General features: G+C 48.1%; 1 protein-coding gene across 4 annotated transcripts in view; it reads left to right on the top strand.

The window, feature by feature from the left end:
• The window catches only part of ADGRB1 (adhesion G protein-coupled receptor B1), a 279,985-nt gene that overhangs the window by 141,378 nt on the left and 120,350 nt on the right, over positions 1-18,257 (top strand). For all 4 annotated transcript variants that reach the window (XM_026113657.2, XM_064507937.1, XM_064507938.1 and 1 more), the window contains exons 9-15: positions 3,837-3,938; positions 5,450-5,556; positions 6,276-6,470; positions 7,410-7,478; positions 11,969-12,077; positions 12,999-13,142; positions 17,002-17,077. In XM_026113657.2, coding sequence (XP_025969442.2) covers positions 3,837-3,938; positions 5,450-5,556; positions 6,276-6,470; positions 7,410-7,478; positions 11,969-12,077; positions 12,999-13,142; positions 17,002-17,077 — 802 coding nt within the window. The remainder of the gene's footprint in view (positions 1-3,836; positions 3,939-5,449; positions 5,557-6,275; positions 6,471-7,409; positions 7,479-11,968; positions 12,078-12,998; positions 13,143-17,001; positions 17,078-18,257) is intronic.

Raw genomic sequence — 18,257 nt, forward strand, 5'->3', positions numbered from 1 at the left:
CGTGCCCCTTGTAATGTTGTCCTGGGGAGACAGGGATTTCTGGAAAGAGCTGCTGAGTACATGTCTCAGAGAACTTCGTGAATGCAATACAGAGTGGCTGCAATTTAGCTTGACGCTGCCAATAACACAGGCACAGGTCATGTCAAGGCTTTTATCTAATTCTTGCCAAAGACAGTGTAAGGATCCAGCTGATTTCACTGAATGTTTGATAAATCCCATGGGTGTAGATATGGCGCTTTTCACTGCTGTAGAGTCATAAGAGGAAAAGAAACAGAGATACACTATTTGATAGAGGCAAAAAACATCACAGTCCCCAGTCCCTGAAGCATTCGAGTACCGAGGATGGTGTGGTGGTTTCCCACACTTTACCCAGCCTCTGGGAAACCTGAATGTCACTGGCAGTATTAACCAAGACAAACACGTCTATATCTGTCAGATCCTTACCTTGTCTTACCCCTCATCTCCAGACACAGCAATGGTATCATCCATCTCAGAAAAAAGGGTGCAAAAGTCTGAATGGAGGACAAGAGCTGGGGGGCAGGACAGAGGAAATCTTGGGTTTTAATGTGAAAAATAAGCAGAAGGAAATACTTACAAGTGAGAATGCTTCTGGCTGTCTCTTACCCAGTATAAAGAGGCCAGAAAAAAAGGCCTGTGCACCATTTTTATTTTCTTTCTCAGTCACATTTAAAACGCCTTCTGGTGAAATTGCTGGTGGGAAATCAATGGCCTATGTGATGTTGGCAGTCAGACTGCATCGATCGTAATGGGCCCTGATTTTTGACCGGGAGGTTAATTAATTGTCAGAAGAGCTCGCTGAGTGATGGGAGAGATTCTCACGGAGACACGCTGGTGGTCCTAGCGAAGAGTGGGTGTCTCCCTAAAAGACATGCTGCAGCTCGACACAGAGCTGGTGGGTTTGGGGCCAGCGTTTCTGGGGGAGGTTCTGCAGAGCTCAGGATAGCTGCCTGCCAGAGTCCCTTACGAACTGCTGAATACAAAGATAAAAGACCAAACGCTCCAGCACGGAAGTTTCACCCAGTTTAACTAGAAGAGAAACCTGATAAAGAGGCTGTGAGAAAGCGTATTCACTTTTTCCAGCTATGTTCTCATAAAAGACATCACCTCTTCTTACAAGCTGTGCCTCTCAATTAGTAGTGGCATGTGAGAGTCTCTTCTAACTCAGTCACAAAGCTTCCCCTTGCCATAGAAAATCTTAGCACCAGGTCATCTGGTGGTGTCTACAGAGTGATGCAGATTTAGTTCAGCTTCAGTTTGTGCCAGCTGGGGCCCTGGCAGAACAAGCCCAATCTTTTCTTCTGTTTCTGTAGGGGCTTATGTCTGCGCAGCGATCAAAAGGAAAAGGCATGTCTCAGGGACTGAGGGTTCAAAACCAGAGGGGTCTCATTGCAGTTGTTAATTTGCAGAGGAGGGAAAAGGTGGGGAGTCATCAGAGGCTAAAAATAAACCGACTCAATTTGTTCTTGAGAAAGTATCAAATGCTGGCATGATTTGATTTGAACAGAAGAATTGAGCTTAATTGGGTTAGTTATTAAAATCTCCCAGTGCAAATAGGTTACTCTTGTAAAAAGGATTTTGCTATGAAGCAACATAAAAAAAAAGGGGGTGGGGAGGTGAAATGTCTGTCTCCTGGCCTGGGAATTACTTCTGCTCTCACTGGCAAGACAATGCCAGACAATCAGTGTATTTCTAAAAGCATCTCTAATCCACAGCATCCCTCAGCGGTCCCCAGGGATACTGCAGGGGTGGAGAAACAGGGAAGGTTTGATAGGTCAGAGAGGGAAAAAGAGGAGCAGGTCAGATGGGAACAAACTCCCTCTCTGCTTTTTGATGCGCAATGTCTGCTCCACTGCTTTGCAAGCGAGGGTGCTAGAAGCTCCCTACCCCATGCCCCAGACCCTCCTGTGAACCACAATTTGATCTAGAGAACATGTGACGGTGTCCAAAGCACTGGGCCAGGAATCAAGAGTTTTGCATTCAGCTCTCTGCCACAGGCTTTCTAGGTGGCCACAGGCTGGTCACAATTGGGAAAATTAATCTGTCTGTCCTGCAGCTCCTTGCCAATAGCTTGGAAATAAAATTGTCACTTTTCTGCCCATATTCTGCCTTATCTACAGAACTCAGAAGCTGTTGGCATCAGGACTATTTCTGCATGTGTGCAGAACACAGCAGGGATCCTGCTTGCCCTCGAGGATTTCATTACGATAGTGATTACTTAAAAGGGAGTTTTAAAATGGGGGAGGGAGCATCTGTTTCCAAGCAGACACCAGAACCTGTTCATTACTGGTGTCTACTGGATGGGCTAGGGAGGAATCTGTCTTTGAAATACAGCTGGGGTGGGAGTCACACAGGCCTGGAACTGGAGCGAGGGAGGTGCAGGCAGCTTGTTGGGTCCTGTACGAGTCCTTCAAAGCAGCAGGACTTGCCATCCACAGGAATTTGGGCTTGAGCCTCCCACAAAGCCAGGTCGGTGCTCTGGGTAGCTCCAGAGCAGCAGTGGGGTATGTCCTTCCCTGGGGACTTGCTCATGATGCAGGTCCTGAGCTGGCTGGTGGCTGTGTCTCTGCCAATGCATGCATTGCAGGGTCTTCTGTGGAAGGATGCCTTCAGGGTCATTGCTGCCCAGCAGCTTCCCTGGGGGAAGTAGGAAAACCCAAGGCCCCCATCCTATCTTTGCAGCACGTGTACATTTTCCCTGCAAACTTGGCACATCTGTAGTGGCACCGCTGGACCCTGGCATGGGCCGTGCTGTCCTGCACGGGAAGGAAGCTCAACAAGCAGCTGCCTAGCTCTGCGGCTGGTTGGCTTTGGCTTTGCAGCTGCCATTCCCGGCCAGTCACAGGCATGCACTCAGCTTCCTGTTTATTGGTAGCTTTACACGCACAACAAATAAAAGCTGTAATTGAAAATCATTAAATATAATTTTTCTCCTCCCCACCCTCAGGAGCCATGAATAGCTTTAATACCCTACTCATGGTCCCCTCCATTTTATGGGCTGCCAGTAATGAGTTTCTCAGCAGAAACCCCTTCTTCTGTGGTGGATGCCTTCCTTTCACAGGTGGAAGCAGCTGAAAGCCATTTCCTTCCAAAGGGCTTTTTCTGTAACATCTGTGAACACTTTTTGCACATTTCTGCAGTCTGCTGGGCTCTGCAATAGCATTTAGAAATGAGCTGCAGATGCAAATCCAGCCTGCTGGTACTCAAATCTTCTTCTTGTGTCCTCACATAAGATGGCAATAGACAGAGGGCCTGGAGGAGCCCCTCCTGAGGGATACATTCATCCTGTTTTTTCCTCAACTTGCTGCTCTTTCCTTCATTCTTACTCCAACGTACTCATGCAGAGCCTTATTTTTGAAATATCCAACCCCAAATCTGTGTGGTGACCCTCAGACCAGGAGTAGGGTCTGCAGCCACAGTGTTCACCCACAAAAGGCAGCCATCTTTAAGCAAAAAAAACCTCTTCAGCAATAACAGCTTTCTTCCAAAGAGCTGCCACAAGGCAAGGCAGGCACGTTAGCACTTTCCCAGGTCGTTACGTGTGTATTAGCTAGTTAATCCTTGGCATGGCCTGTGGTCCAGTTTTCAGATAGCAGAGTAAACTCCAGAGAGGTCAACGGGCTCTGTCAGGGACCAGGAGCCAAGGCAGCTGTGGAGCTGGGAATTCACCTCCAGATGTTCTGGCTTTTTTCACAGTGCTCTTTTCCTCTGGATCAATCTCCTGTTTTCCCCGTGGGTTTCTCTTTTCTCTTCTTTCCGTTTCCCTACCCATGCCCTGAGGAGGAGCTTTTACCAATGGAGTTTTTCCTTCCCTGCAGAGCCCCATGAAATCTGTGATGAGGAAAACTTTGCCTCTGTGGCGTGGAAAGAGACGCCTGCTGGGGATGCTGCGGCTGTCCGGTGCCCTCGCAATGCCACGGGTAAGGACAATTGCATGTCCCAGCCCAGGAGCTGGCCATCCCTCACAGCATCCTTTGTCCATCACCTCTTAGACGAGGGGAACCTGGTTATGGGATGAGAGGATGAGCAATGGGACTTCCCTCCCTGGGCTCAGGGCTGAATGAAAACTCTCTGGGTTTCTGTGGTCCCGCACTGCTTAACTACAACTTCTTGCTCCATACTGGAGAATCTGAGGTGATTTCTCATCCAGCTACTGCCTAGTCCTGGGATAGCTTCACTTTTAAGAGCTGCTGTGGTATGTCCACCTCGTTATCTACAAATAGCTCTGCAGAAGCAGGTAGGGATCTATCATGACTGTTTATTAGAGTCCCCTGGACTTGGGTGTTGTGAGTGTTTTTCTCCAAAAAAGAAGCCAACATCTGAAAGTGGTAAATCTGAACTGCATTGTTCAATCACACATAGTTGTTTCTCTTTCCTTCTTAGAAACCATACAAGCTTCCTAAACATATCTTTAGGTGCTCACGTAGACACTGACCATGGTGATGTGAAGTGATGGTGTCTGGGCAACTAGGTGTTACCTGTGGTGGCTGCGGCCATGTGTTCCCTAAGGAGTTGAAAGCAGTGCTAAGGAGAAGGCTCCAGGAGACATGCTGGTGGTGAACCCTGTCCTTAACTGGATGTTCTTCACTCCCACCCAGGAAATGAAACGGGGGCAGCAGTTCCTGTAACGAACATAAAGGTTTTATCGTGTTTGAGTGAGGTTGTGGATACAGGCTGAAGCTCCCTGACTCACACAGCCTCGGCCAGTCAGTGTCATCCTAAGTGCTAGCCTAGAGGAACGGCTGTATCCATAGCAAGGTCACCAAATCATTTAGCTGTAGCAATGGGATTGTGGACCCAGCAAAGCCTGCTCCTCAGAGGCTATCTGAATGGCAGCATAATTCCTCAGACAAGGTGATCCCTATCCCCTTCCTCCTGCTGATACGTCTGTTCCTCTGTGTCACACAGACGCATGACTACCACTGCAAAGCTCACTGTAGGCTGAAGCTCAGAGAGAGCCTGGGGGAGGATTGCAGGCAGCTTTCAGAGTTTTTCTGCTGATGCAAAGACGGTGCTGTTGGATATTTATTCTTGTTGAGAGTGTGTAGGTAGCATAAGCCACTGTGGCTGCTTTAGTTGCAAGTACTGGACCATGCTGCTTCGGGAAGCTTGTGGGACTTTCTGAGCCTGTTGTATACAAAGGCAGGGAAAACCTTCTTTTGCCTGGATTAGCTGGGTCCAAATTGTGAGGCTTTTCTTTCCATTCTCATTCCCTTTCATGGTCCTGCCCCTCACTAAGAAAATGGTGGAGAAGAAACTAAAAAACCTGTCCTACATGCTAGTGCATGTGGTTCATGCATTAGCAGATGCCCCGCTGCTCCTCATGCGGGTAGGTATAGCAGCATTGGCCAGTTCTAGGTGGCCTCCATGAAGATGCTTGGCTTTTCATCCAACTGTCTCCACTCCCATGCTCTTCTCTTTCCTCTTTTAGGGCTGATCCTTCGAAGATGCACTTTAGATGAAGAAGGGATAGCTTACTGGGAGCCTCCAACATACATCAAGTGTGTTTCTATTGATTACAGGAACATACAGATGATGGTAAGGAAGACTAACCTCTCAGCTAAACAAGATCTTTCAAAATTGCTTGTTACATTGCTGTAGTTGAAAAAAAGAAGGAAAGTAGTTGTTCCATGTGAAAGGGAGATGGCATCTCTGCCTTGCTTTTGTCTTACTCTGCTAAGCCTGTGATGTGTGTGCATCCATGGGCATTGGATGGTTCCTCACTGAGTATTTGAATGTGATTGTAACACTTTTACTGATAATAATAATATTAAATAAGCCACTTATTTTTCATTAGTCTCAAAAAATTGATGTTGTGATGAATTGTCTGATTTTGCTAGTCTCCTAAGTCTTGCCTTAAAATGCTATTGCCTTTATTAGAACTGTCCTTTCCTGTTCAGTATTAGCTACAGTCCCTCCTAAGATAGTTCCAACTCAGTTAAAAGACAGCCAGTCTGGAGGCAAAATCTGTTATCTGGCCCTGGGTTACCAGCAGAATAGCCTCTGTATAGTAGAATAACCTCTTCTGAATCTACAAAATCCAAAAAATCTACACATACCAAAAATTTGACTTTGCTCTGCTACCATTTTATAAATATCACAGGCTCTCAGGCCAGCTGAGATTGTCAAATTCATCTAATCTGTGCTCTGAATTATGTGGAAGGTCACAGACTTTCCCCCAGCAATTCCTTCACTGAGCTCATTAACTTGAGTTTTGACTGTCACTAACATTTGTCATGTTTCTTTCTGTTTCGCAGACCAGGGAACATCTTTCCAAAGCTCAGCGTGGGTTGATGGGAGATGGGCTGTCGGATGTTCTCCAGAACCTTGTGGAAATCTCCCAGGATGGGACCAGCTACAGTGGGGACTTGCTGTCCACCATCGACGTACTCAGGAATATGACAGAGATCTTCCGTAGGGCTTATTACAGCCCAACTTCTGGGGATGTGCAGGTGAGCTGAGATATGCCCTGGTGGACAAATCTAGGTTACAGGTGTGTGTGCATGCACAGAGCTCAAGGTTTGATTCTGTCCTTTGGACTCAATTCAAAGCTGATGAAAACCGAAAGAAATTTCCGCCCAAGTGAAGTGCCTGTGTGTGCTAACAAACTCCCCTTTTGAGGCCCTTCTTCTTGGCTTATAAAGTAAGAACTTGAAAACCAAAGTGACTTTGAACTATTTCAACTTAATAGCACTTATTCAACCTAATAGCACTTATTGTGGAGTCTAATTGATATGAGAGCATTGCTTGGAAAGGATTGCAGTCTAATGACTAGAGGTAAGATGATTCTGTGGTATTAGATACTTGGATGTTGATGTGGGAAAATGTCTTGATGGCTTGTTACTCTAGGATTTTACTTTCAGCAGTTGCATGCAGAGTGGCTACAAGATATACCCCTGGGATAGGTCATCACCGCAAGACTTGAAACATTAAACTAATCCTACAGGATCTGCAATGGGTGGCAGAATTGGAGAAAAAAATCAATGGTCTTGAAATCACTTGTCTCCTTTCTTGTCGTGTGCTGTATAGTCACACAAAGATACTGCTACGCCCAGCCTCCCCCTGCTCCATCACTGCTTCTCTTTCCCAGTCACAAGGGGATCATAATGAGATATCCCTGGAAATAATCAAAATATTAGAAAATAGGGTGGGAAAGGACTTACACAAAGCAAGATCACCTGTTCCTAACCAATTTCTGGCACCTGTGTATCTAACTCGTTCTTAGAAATCTTCAGTAATGGAGACAACACATATTCTTTGTCCAGTGCCTTAGGAGCTATAGCAGTCACAGTGAAAGCCTTGGATATAAGCCTTATCTTAACCTGTTTTGCTCACCACCTCCTTTTTTTTTTTTTTTTTTCTCTCTCTCTCTCCTTGTCTCTCTTCTCCAGAACTTTGTCCAGATCATCAGCAACCTGTTATCAGAGGAAAACCGGGACAAATGGGAGGAAGCTCAGCTGGTATGAACACTTAGCAGTTCTCTGAAACAGGACAGGCTTTCAGAGTAGGCTTAAGCTTTAAGCTAGACCTCCTAGCTCTTCTTGCCCATGATGTGTTGTGGGCAACATGCGTTGATGTCAGCCACAGACCAAGGAGTACCTCCATCCATAATTGCTGTTCCCCTTGGATAACTCCTTATGACGAAAGAGACAGACGACTTGGACGTGGTCAGCTGGGGTCAGCTTCAGAGTCACCTGCCTCTGAAGGGGTTACTGCCAATCAGCTGATCCGTGCAACGAGTCGTGCGTGTAAGCCTAGTGCCAGGCTACCGTGAGTTATATTTATGGAGTAACTCAACGAGCCACAGGATCTTAGCTATACACCAGGCAAAACTGGCGGTGAATACCAAATTTTGGATAGAGAATCTCAGAGATCAGGCTGAGTTTGGAATCAGTGACCCTCCTGGCTTGAAATAATTCCCCTCTTCTCCTCTTGTCAAGATAAAGCAGGAGGATTACATGGGTTTTTGCTCCTGGCTAAAAAGATGCAGGGCAGGCAGGATTTTCATGGGTCAGACCTGTGCTTTGCTCACCTGAGTTTCTAGTTCTGCTCAGGACAAGCTGAACAAGGGCTCTGTTATATTTTACTTTCTTTCTCTCCTCACAGGGTTTGAGATTCTGCTGAGTAATTCAGTAGCTAAAGCACAGTATACCAGGAAGAGATGTTGTTTATTGTTCTGTCCATGTCTTCCTTGCCTTCTGTCTCTTCTGCCCCGGTTGCAGCCTCTGCTTGGGCTTGTGTGAGATGTATTCCTTGTCCTTTTCTCATTGTTTCTGCAACTTCCTGAGCCACCTGAAGCCTTTGCCTCATGGCAGCCTTCAGGAGTCCCATCAGAGTGAAATGTTTCTACCTCAGACCAGCAGCTCTGGTAGATGGGTCCATGGTAATGCTAGTTCCTTGTCCGTTCCTTGTCCCCGCACCTTGGAAGATAAACCCCACCTTGCCTTGGTATCAGCACACAACATAACCAGGGCAAGGCACATAGCTCAGTTTCTGAGGGACTTCCATCCCATGGAAGGCCGCTGTAGGTGTGGGTCTGAACATGGCAGTTCTTTTTTAGCCAGCCTTTGCTCTTGCAAAATTCCTCAGAAAGGTTAGAAAATATCAAATAAGCAAGAAAGAATGGCCCAGTGCAAACAACAACCCCAGAGGCTTCTTACAGCCATATCAACTGTGAAAACCCTCTGGAAAGAAGTCCGAACACCAGATGCTGGCATACTCGTTGGCAGTCCGCTACTTGAGAAAGAGGCTTGAATAATCCAGTATGTTACAGCTCCTTCATGAGACAGGACCTCCACCGAGAGCTGAGCAGCCTCGTGAACCTGCCCTTCCTCTCTTTTCTCCCTGAGACCTGGCAGTGACCCATTGCATTTGGAAGTGGATGGCATGGTCTGGCTCCAGGCGAGATAAAGGACCAAATGCTCAGGCTCAAGCGCACAAGCATGTGCATGTATTTCAGAGAACAGAGGAGATTGTTGAGTTGTCATGACAACAAGGAAACCCTGTTGATCCCCATAAAAACAGCTGCAGCTTATGCTTTGTGGCAATTCATTCCCACTGGCTTTCCCTGTACAATCTGCTCTTTGCACCTATAGATAGATACAGCCCAGCCTGCTGCCAGCACTAGAGCATCCTGCATGAGAAGTGGGACCAAGATGGTCTAAACTGCTATGGGGAATTCTTGCCTACTCCTTTTAGTGGGAATTGAGATCACAGCCCAATATTGTGGCTTTAAGACAGAGCCTGCCCTCAGAAAGCTTACAGACATAGGATGACAACAAAGCTTGAGCAGTCTCTGTCCTTCTCCCTCAAAGCTACTGGGGAAAATTCAAGACCCACATTCAGCTAGATAAACCAAATCTTTTTTAAAAAAGGGCTTTGGCTCTCAATTTGCACATTAAAAACATACCCAACTCGATTGCACTCCATTACACTGCCCTGTGGCCTCTGGATAGAGGTGTTGTTCAAGAAAAAAAAAAAATCAGAAATGCATTCAAACAGAGAAGGACCACAAGGTCATTTGGGATACTGTGTTGGCCACTATAAGATAGAAGCCTGAAAGAAGATGATTACCATGGCCTTAGTTTAATTTGGGCTTGCGATTTCAATCAATAGTAGAATATAAAAATATACTGTTAAAAATGACTTCCCCTCTTACTTCTACTCCTTATGAGTGGACTTGCAGTACTAGCAGGACTTTTTGATTTGATCCTGATACAATTTTAGCTCACCAAGCTTCTTTTGGACAGACAGACAGACAAACACACATGACCAGCCCTGTACTTCTCTGTCAATAGACTCACCAGCTTAACCTTCCTTCTACCTCAGTCCCATCCTGCTGCCCTGCCCAGTCCCCAGCTTTCCCTTCAGCTCTGCTCAGCCCCGTCAGGAGGTCCAAATTATAGTGAGAATCTGAAAGTGCTGTGAAAGCGGTGGAAAAGTAAAAGAAGAGATGTAAGGAGCTGATTTGCTCTTCTTTGGTCTCTTGTGGTACCAGCTAAGTTCTGTCAGGGGAATGTGCCTTGAGGAAAAGATAGGTAGTCAGCATAGCTCATTTCAGGTGGATTACCTTTTGTGAAATCGATTGCTGGAAAACTAGCTATCACTTAACAGCCTTAAGCCTTATCACTTAACAGCCTAGCAAAATGCAGGTGGAAAAGGATTATTGCTAATATTTCCATCACGGAGAAAACGCCATGAGAGAAACACGAGACAAAAGAGACAGATAAGCTCTAAGACAGCCTAGGCCCAAGAAGAAACAGCTTGGTTATTTGGAGAGTGAGATCCTGCCAACAGAAGAAGAAAGCGCATTTAGCCTTAAGACAGGCTGTGCTACTTGTCTGGCTAGGATTATGTGAGCTAGTGCCTGGGATTCAATACTAGACCCTGGAGGTCCTCGCTAATGATATGTTTGTTGGTGTTTGCTCCCAAGGCAACCTTTTGTGTTCCTGGGATATACTTTCCCTTCCAGGCTGTTCCCAACTCAGGTCAACAACTGGCTGATGTGCCTGGGTCAGAGATCTGGTTTAGTGAAATGCTATTGAAGTACCCCATGGGATTATGAAGGGCTGTATTAAATATACAAGTAAACAACCCCCGGCCACATTACTCCCTCTTTCTTTCTTCACAGGCAGGTGTGAGTTTAAGCCTGCTGGTGTTTTAAGCGCTGAGTTTAGTCAGAGTAGTTTAGTGACTTTTTTTCAGGGTTGTTGTGCCCTGTGTCACTAAACAAGCCTGACTCACCTCTGGAAAAAAAAAATTGTTCAGAGGCTGGATTCCTGCCTTTGAGAATGCTCTTCCCTCCCTCAATAAGAATTTAATTCAGGATTGCCTTGAAGTGCACTGTGGGCTTCTGGCAGTCTTTGATCTAGAAAAGGCTCAGAGCAAAGAACAACACTTGGAAATTCAACAGGGAACAGGAGAAGAAGACAGCAAAGAACTCCCCACTCTTTTCCAGTGTGGGCATCAAACCGAGACACCCAAAAGTCCTTGAGGTGCTCAAAGATGGGAGGGACATCAGTGATCCCTCACCTAAGTTTTCCTCCTACTTCTTGCTTGAGATCCTGTTGCAATTCTGTGTTGTCCATGTGTGAAAACAGTCTCCAAACATGCCAAATGGCTGCAAGCCTGAAATACTGACTCCCAGCCTGGTTCAAACCCACCCTTTGTGCATGTCAGTAGTGTAGGTTGGAGTTCCTGGCTTGGTGTGGCTCCTTCCAGTGGAGTCATGGCAAAATTAACTGTCCTAGTGGGTGTAAAGCTTTGTGGGCTCCCTCCCAGTATGCAACATACATAGTCAGAAGATGACATAACATGTTTCTCAGACTAAATATTAAAGTACCTGAGGGTTGGAGAAGTCTAGGGGTTGAGAAAGGATCTCAAAATTTGACACAGGGCAGAGCTTCAACACTGAACACCTCTTTCTCTGACACAATGCCTCTAGATGTGCAATTGCAAATGCCACTGGCTTGTTGGCAGCTATGCTGGGCCAGATACACCAGCCAATGGACCTGGAAAGACAGTGGAGCTATATTAAATCATGGCTGCTAAGGTTCTGTCCTATCGTATTACTCTTGTTGCATTAATGGTAGGAACGGGACAGTCATGAACATCAGCAGTAGCTTGTGCTCTGGACAAGGTGGTTGGTAATAGAAGTAGATAGGTCATCTTCTACTACAAAGAGCTCCTCTGGAGATTTGCTGAGAGATATTGCCCTCTGCCCTCAGTTTTCTCAATCTGAATTTCATATTATTATTTCCTACCTTTTTCTTTTAATTTTTCTAGACCTACTTTTAGGATTTCTTAGTCATTCTTCACAGCTTTGTAATACCCTATTATATCCAGCATATGCTTCCAATATGTGTGTGAGGATGGAAACCTTTGCCCTCAGAGAAACTCGTGCTGTGCTCTTTAGTATCTGTGCTACTAAGTATTCTCCCTCTCTCTGCAGACAGGGCCAAATGCCAAGGAGTTGTTCAGGCTCGTGGAGGATTTCATTGATGTCATTGGCTTTCGCATGAAAGATTTCCGGGATTCCTACCAAGTGACGGACAATCTGGGTGAGCTGATTTGCACTCCCCATGTTGGGTAGAGACTCCAGAAATCTGTAATTACTGTGTAATATATATGACCTGGGCTGTGGGGAGGGAAAGAGGGGAGGCAGTGGGTGGCAGAACATCAAAAGATCTGGGGAAGGACTGTGAGGATGATCAAAAATATGGGGTGGCTTTCCTCCAAGAAAGCCAGGACTTCAGCTTAGAGAAGAGATTTCCAAGGAGAGACTTGAGAGGCATCTGTAGAACTGTGACCAGAGAAGAGATGATGAACTGGGAAAAATTAGTTGCTTCCTTTCTTTCTTTTTTTTTTTCTTTTTTTTTTTTTTAATCTACAAGAGCTACACAGCAGCCAATGAAGTGATCAGGCAGCAAGCAAACAGCAGGCAGCATTTGATTTATGCTGTATGCACAATCACAGCATGGAACTTGTTGCCAGAGGACATTGCAGAAGCCAGAAAGTACAGATGGGTTCATGATGGGATTAGGAAAATGCACAAAGGAGAGGTCCACTGGTGGCTATTAAAGTTGATGGTCTGGATGCAACCACTACCCGGGGAAGTCCTGCTGATAGCTGGAAGCTGGGAGGACACATCAAGAGAAATCTTGCTCTGTCCATTTTTACTCCCTCTCTAAGCAGATGCTACTAGCCATTCCTGGAGACAGCACACTGGAGTAGACAGACCTCTCTTCTGCCAGGTTTAGTGAAGGCAGGTCATTTTCAAAGAACAAAACCACAAGCCCTAGCAGATAGTGTCATCTTCCCTCATGCCTAGACATTACCTGAAGATAGCATCACTCTTATGGCTACAGAGATCCTACCTCACTGGCTGCTATCTAATTTCCCACTGTCTTCAGTGGGTTTTTCAGTGTGTGAATGCATTGAAACTGGCCTTGTTTATTGGTTTTATTTTTGCTTCCTTCTAGTCCTCAGCATTCACAAACTGCCTGCTCAAGCAGCAACTGACATCACCTTCCCCATAAAAGGCTGGAGGGGCATGGTGGACTGGGCCAAGAACTCAGAGGACAAGGTCACCGTGTCCAAGAGCATCCTCTCTTCAGGGCTGGCAGGTAGGCAGCACAGCTAGAACGGTCCAGAGGAAGACTTCTTCTTCACTTTCTAAGAGAATTACCCTCTGTTTGGCTGGCATCCAAATTTTCCTTCCAGCTGAGCTGGCTTTGCTCATGAAAGCTTGGTTGTCCACAGCATTGCTGAGTGAAAATAAAGCTTTTAGATATGGCCTGACCAAGAGTCAAATCTGAAGTCTCTGCAAAAACTCAGAGGCAGACTCAGTTTCTGGATCTGGATATAGGTCTTCTCCTAATGCAGCAGCGTATTTAGAAAAGAGCAGGAGTCAGCACAAAAGCTCAGAACAAAACTGTATTAATAATTGCTTCTTCCAAGGCTTCTGAACCTGGGATGAAGTGAAAACACCCCAGTGCTGGGTTGCTCTGTTCTTGATGCATGTGGCTACTGGGCTGAGTCTAAAATCTTCTGCAGGGCATACTGGGTGCTGAAATGCCTGTTTTGTGCCTTCCTGAAGATGCTGGATTTCCATTAGGGTGAGAGAAGAGCAGTTGTCTTTGCTGGTGCCTTATGGGCATGGTTAACCAGCACAAGGAAAGCAGATGCAAACACACAGGGGTGGAACAGGGGGATGATTTGGCCTCCTGTTGTCATGACCGTGTGCATAAACAGTGTTGTATAGTTCCTGGAGGACTGGATCCAGCTCTGGCAGGGCCATCTAAGGTTGAACAGCTGGAGGTCAGCAAGTCAAGCTGAGCAACCGATGTGCTGGCGGCTCCTGGATGGGCAGGCTCTGCCAGAGTGTGGTTTTAGGCCTGCTGTGTGCAATTTTCTGCCTTCAGGCACAAAGCACACATGTGGGGCATTCATCACTCAGGTCACCGGCTCCGCAGCAGGGCATGGTTGGGCACGAGCCATGTGTGTGGTGTGGAAGTGGGAGCCAAGCTGTCCTGAGTGCCAGGTCTGAGAAGAAACCTGCAGCAGGGCTCTGGGCTGCTCTCATGAAGCGCCCAGGAGAGGATGCTCCCTGCTGCTGTGCCTGCCAGGCCCTTGGTGTAGGGGTCTTTCTGGAAGGGGTGCCCACCTGAGCCAGGACCTTGTGCTGCTAAGCATTTCCCAGATGCCAGCAGCAGGAACCAACACACTCAAGGTGCTCATCTCCTGGCAGGAAACCTCAGCATTTGGCAAGACTGAGCCCAAGGTTTTCAGCAGTGGAACTCTAAGCTGGGCTTATCGGTAGGAAATAGCAGTGGGCTGTTCTCGCATATGCCTTGGTGCTGTGCATGGCACTAAAGGCTTTGAGAGAGCAGGCTGCTGCCTCTTGCTGCATCAGATTGTGCTGTCTTTTGCTGGCACCGAGGCAGGTGACCATGAGTTGTTGTTGTTGGAAGTCCTTTGGCCTCCTCTTGTCATACCAGGACCTCTTGTCACAGATTTCCCTGCTGGGGAGGGAAACAACACAGCCTTCATTTCTACTTGGGGAATCTGCGGCCAACAACAGTTAAGCGACTCCCCCAAGGGCGAACAGTGAGTCGCTGGCAGAGCAGGGATGAGTCCAGCACCATGTTTTGTTGGACTTTGAGGACAGCATTATATTCTTGGAAGAAGTTAGGGTGTGTAGATAGGGTTATTGCAAATTGCTCGGGGAGGTTGTGGAGCATTCACAGATTGCTTGGGGAGGTTGAGGAGCATTCACCTTTGAAAACCTTTAATGAACTGTTGGACAAACTTATGGCATCACACATAGGCAGAGTGGATCCTGCTCTGGGGTTGTGTGCTGCCCTAGGAGGCCTCATCTACCTCCCCGCAGGGCTGTTTTCCAGATTTCCATTACAAGTATCATTACACAGAGCTGCCGTAAGGCCCCAGAGTGGTAGGCACTGTGCAAACAAAAGGTGACATCTGCTCTGAAGAACTAACTTCTCACCAGTCTTCACCTCTCCTTGGCATCCTGTTAACTCAGAGCTGTACTGCCTCTGCCTTGTGCAGCATCCTGTGCTGGTGGTCTTTCTTGATGGATTGCTCCCTTGAATAATAGCATCTCTTTTTTTTTTTTATCCTCACCTTTCCTTGGCTGCAGGGAATAGGGTCAGTTATCCTGAGCAGAGTGATGGGGACAGGCAGCTTGGTGAGACCGAGGACGGACCCCTCACTGCTGGGCGTTAACTTTGCACAGCTGATTTCAGCAGCCCAGCAGTGATTTATATAGGTGGCTGCCATGCCCCTTGGGCTGCAGGCGGTGCAAATGCTGCTGGGGAGATACTACATGATCAAAATGCAATGCTGTTCCAGCTGGGTAAGACAACAGAGGAGTTCACTATAGTACCAGGACTGAAGAGCAGCTTATATTATTAAAAATCTGTCCCAGACCAAAAGAAACAAACCTCCAGCTCTGCTACAGGCAGGATCCTTCTTTGGGAAATGCTGTGATAAGGCTGTGGAGCTTAGGGATTTGCTTGCTCATGATCTCACAGGGGCACACAATGCTTTTGTCAATGCCCGACTGTATTTTCTCAGTGCAAAGGAGGAAAACCGCCTTTGAACGCAGCAGGATTCTTGTTTGCACAGGGATTCACAAGAAAGGCCAAAAGACTGTGCAGGCTTTCCTAAGAAAGCAAGGCTTATGCAATTGCTCTGCAAGTCTAACTGTCCGTCAGTCTCTCCCAGTAACATTTTACCTTGCTATCTCACTTTAGCCCAATTTGACAAAGTCTCAAAAATGGAAGAAAGGCATGTCAATTTGTGTCTGCCCTGTACTGAGGGGGCAGACGCACTCTAAATTCAACCTCAATATTAGACATCTGAGAGCCCCACAGCAAGGTGCTTCCCCAGACTTCCTCAGATCCACTCTGCATGATGTGACTCGTTTTTTATCCCCCGCTTCGGGGGGATTTGGCTGAAGGGCTGCCTCTGTCGCCTCTATTTTTCTTTTTTTTCCCAGGGAAGCTCTTTCTTTTTACAGCTGGGATGTGTGAGGCAGAAGAGGAGGTCAAGCGACTTGCCCAGAGGTTGCACAGATGATTCAGAGGCTCATGTGGGACCGCGGTGCCCGCGGCCTCCCAGCCCTTGTGCTCCAAACACGCGGCGTCACGTAGCATTAGGGTCTGCTGGGGCCACGTCAGGGAGCCCTGGTGGGGAGCGTGGCCCCGCCACATAGCCCCTGTGCCCAGTGGTGCCAACAGCGGGCCGTCAGGGTGAGGGCAGCGCGTGGAGTCGTGGGTCAGCCCCGACGCCGGCAGAAACCTTCCTTTCTCAGCTGCCCTTGTCGGCTCAAGCACAGCTCTTCACTCTGATGGCTTGATAGCTGCGGACAGGTCCAGACACCTCTGGGTGGGTGCAAGAGACCTTCCCGCCCTGTAGATTTGCCTGCTGTGGCTCTGTCGGAGGGATTAGCTGGATTTCTAAAGAGGAGAGCACCAGACGGGTCAATGGGGATGCACAAGTCTTGCACGAAGGCAAACCCATGGGTGCTAGGTCAACCCAAGGTGCTGAGCCCTGCCTGGGGACAAGCGCTGAGAACAGTGTAGTCACCACAGCCCGGGACCGATGGAGACCTGATGGGGTGACAGCAGGCAGTGCATCCTGTTGTGGTGACACCAGCATTGGCCGTGCCCCAGCATGGACCCCCATGGTAGGTCTAATCCTGCACCTGGGTGTCAACTTGGTGCCACGGAGGAAATGTTTCTCCCTGGTACAGAGCAAGGGGAGCAGGAAAAAGAGGTCTGAACCCAGCTGTGGCCAGAATCGCCCCTTCCAGACCTGTCCTTTCTATGCCACGCTCTGTGCGCCCTGCTGGTGTGCGTTTTAGGGGGAGGAAGGGGTCATCTGGGGACAGCACCCAGCGCAAACATCCTCACTGTCTCAGCACTGTTGTCTTCTTCCCTTTCCTCTGGTGCCTTGCAGTGACAGACGATTCCTCCGTCTTCGTGGTGGGGACTGTACTGTACCGCAACGTGGGCAGCATCCTCTCCCTCCAGAGGTAAGAGGGGCCAACTATGGAGGGAAGAAACCAGGGGAAATCACCAGCCTTTCCTACCTAAGATCCCTCTGGTTGCAGAGCCCTGGTCCTCCAAGGGAAAAAGCAAAGGTCACTGGGCCCCTTCGCCACGTGACGAGTCAGGGTTTGACTCAGCATGGCAAATGCTTTGCCCCAAACTGGCTGGCATTCACGCCTTTATGCGGGGCCAGGCTAATGCGCTGCAGACATCACCGGCTGGAGGGCCATGAAGGCTTTCTCCCTCCCCGTGCAGCACCGTGCACCTGGCCCCGGGCGCCGATGCCACGTGTCCCTTCCTGCCACCTGCTCTGCTCTCCGCTGCCCCTCGACCTGGGGAGTGGGTCCTCGTGCTCCCCTCCGTCACGAGGGATTTGGGGGGCTCAACAGACGAGGGCTGCAGGCCCCCGAGCTGCCACCGCGTCGAGGCGTTGGAGAGCAGCACTGCGGACGCCAGGCTCGGGGAGCGGAGGGGCTGGAGCGGCACGCTCGGCTGCGCACGTCTGCCGCGGTCCTGGCCGCTGCAAACCGCCACGGGCACCCGAGCTCTTGTGCTCAGCGCTCCCTTTTCTTTTCTTCTCTCCGTTTTTCTCTCTCTTTCTCTCTCTTGCTCTTTTTTTCTCCCCTGGGACTGGTACTGAGGCAGTAAATTAAGCATCCTAAGGCACCTTCTAAATCTGTTCTGCACTGATTAGCCTGAGCCCATTTACCATAAACACCGGGACATCTCTCCTCGCTGATAATCATTTAAATACCTACAGATTTAGCACTGGCAATGGCAAAAGAGCTCCAAGTGAGTGCAAAGAGGAATTAGCAAGCCAGCCAACTGTATTCTGTAATATCTTCCATTACAGCGCTGGGAATTAGATCAGAAGGGCAATAAACATCATTGGCTCAAATGATCCAACGGCATTTCAGCTTTCTCTCGCCAAGCGCTGAATGAGCTCCGATAACCAGCAGCTGCAGCAGCCACAGCCTCCGAGCAGCATTCCCGCGGGAGATCTGATTTAAGACGTTCCTTAATTAAAGGACAGTCCCTCTTTAAAAAATCCACAGCCCTGAATCACCTGTGGCTGTACGAGGGGGGGGGGGGGGGGGGAAGAAAAAAAAAGGAAAAGCAGCAGCAGCGGAGCAGTATCTCTTAATTCACAGCTGTCCAAATGGA

This window comes from Dromaius novaehollandiae, chromosome 2, assembly GCF_036370855.1.
Source record: "Dromaius novaehollandiae isolate bDroNov1 chromosome 2, bDroNov1.hap1, whole genome shotgun sequence".
Taxonomy (NCBI): Eukaryota; Metazoa; Chordata; class Aves; order Casuariiformes; family Dromaiidae; genus Dromaius; species Dromaius novaehollandiae.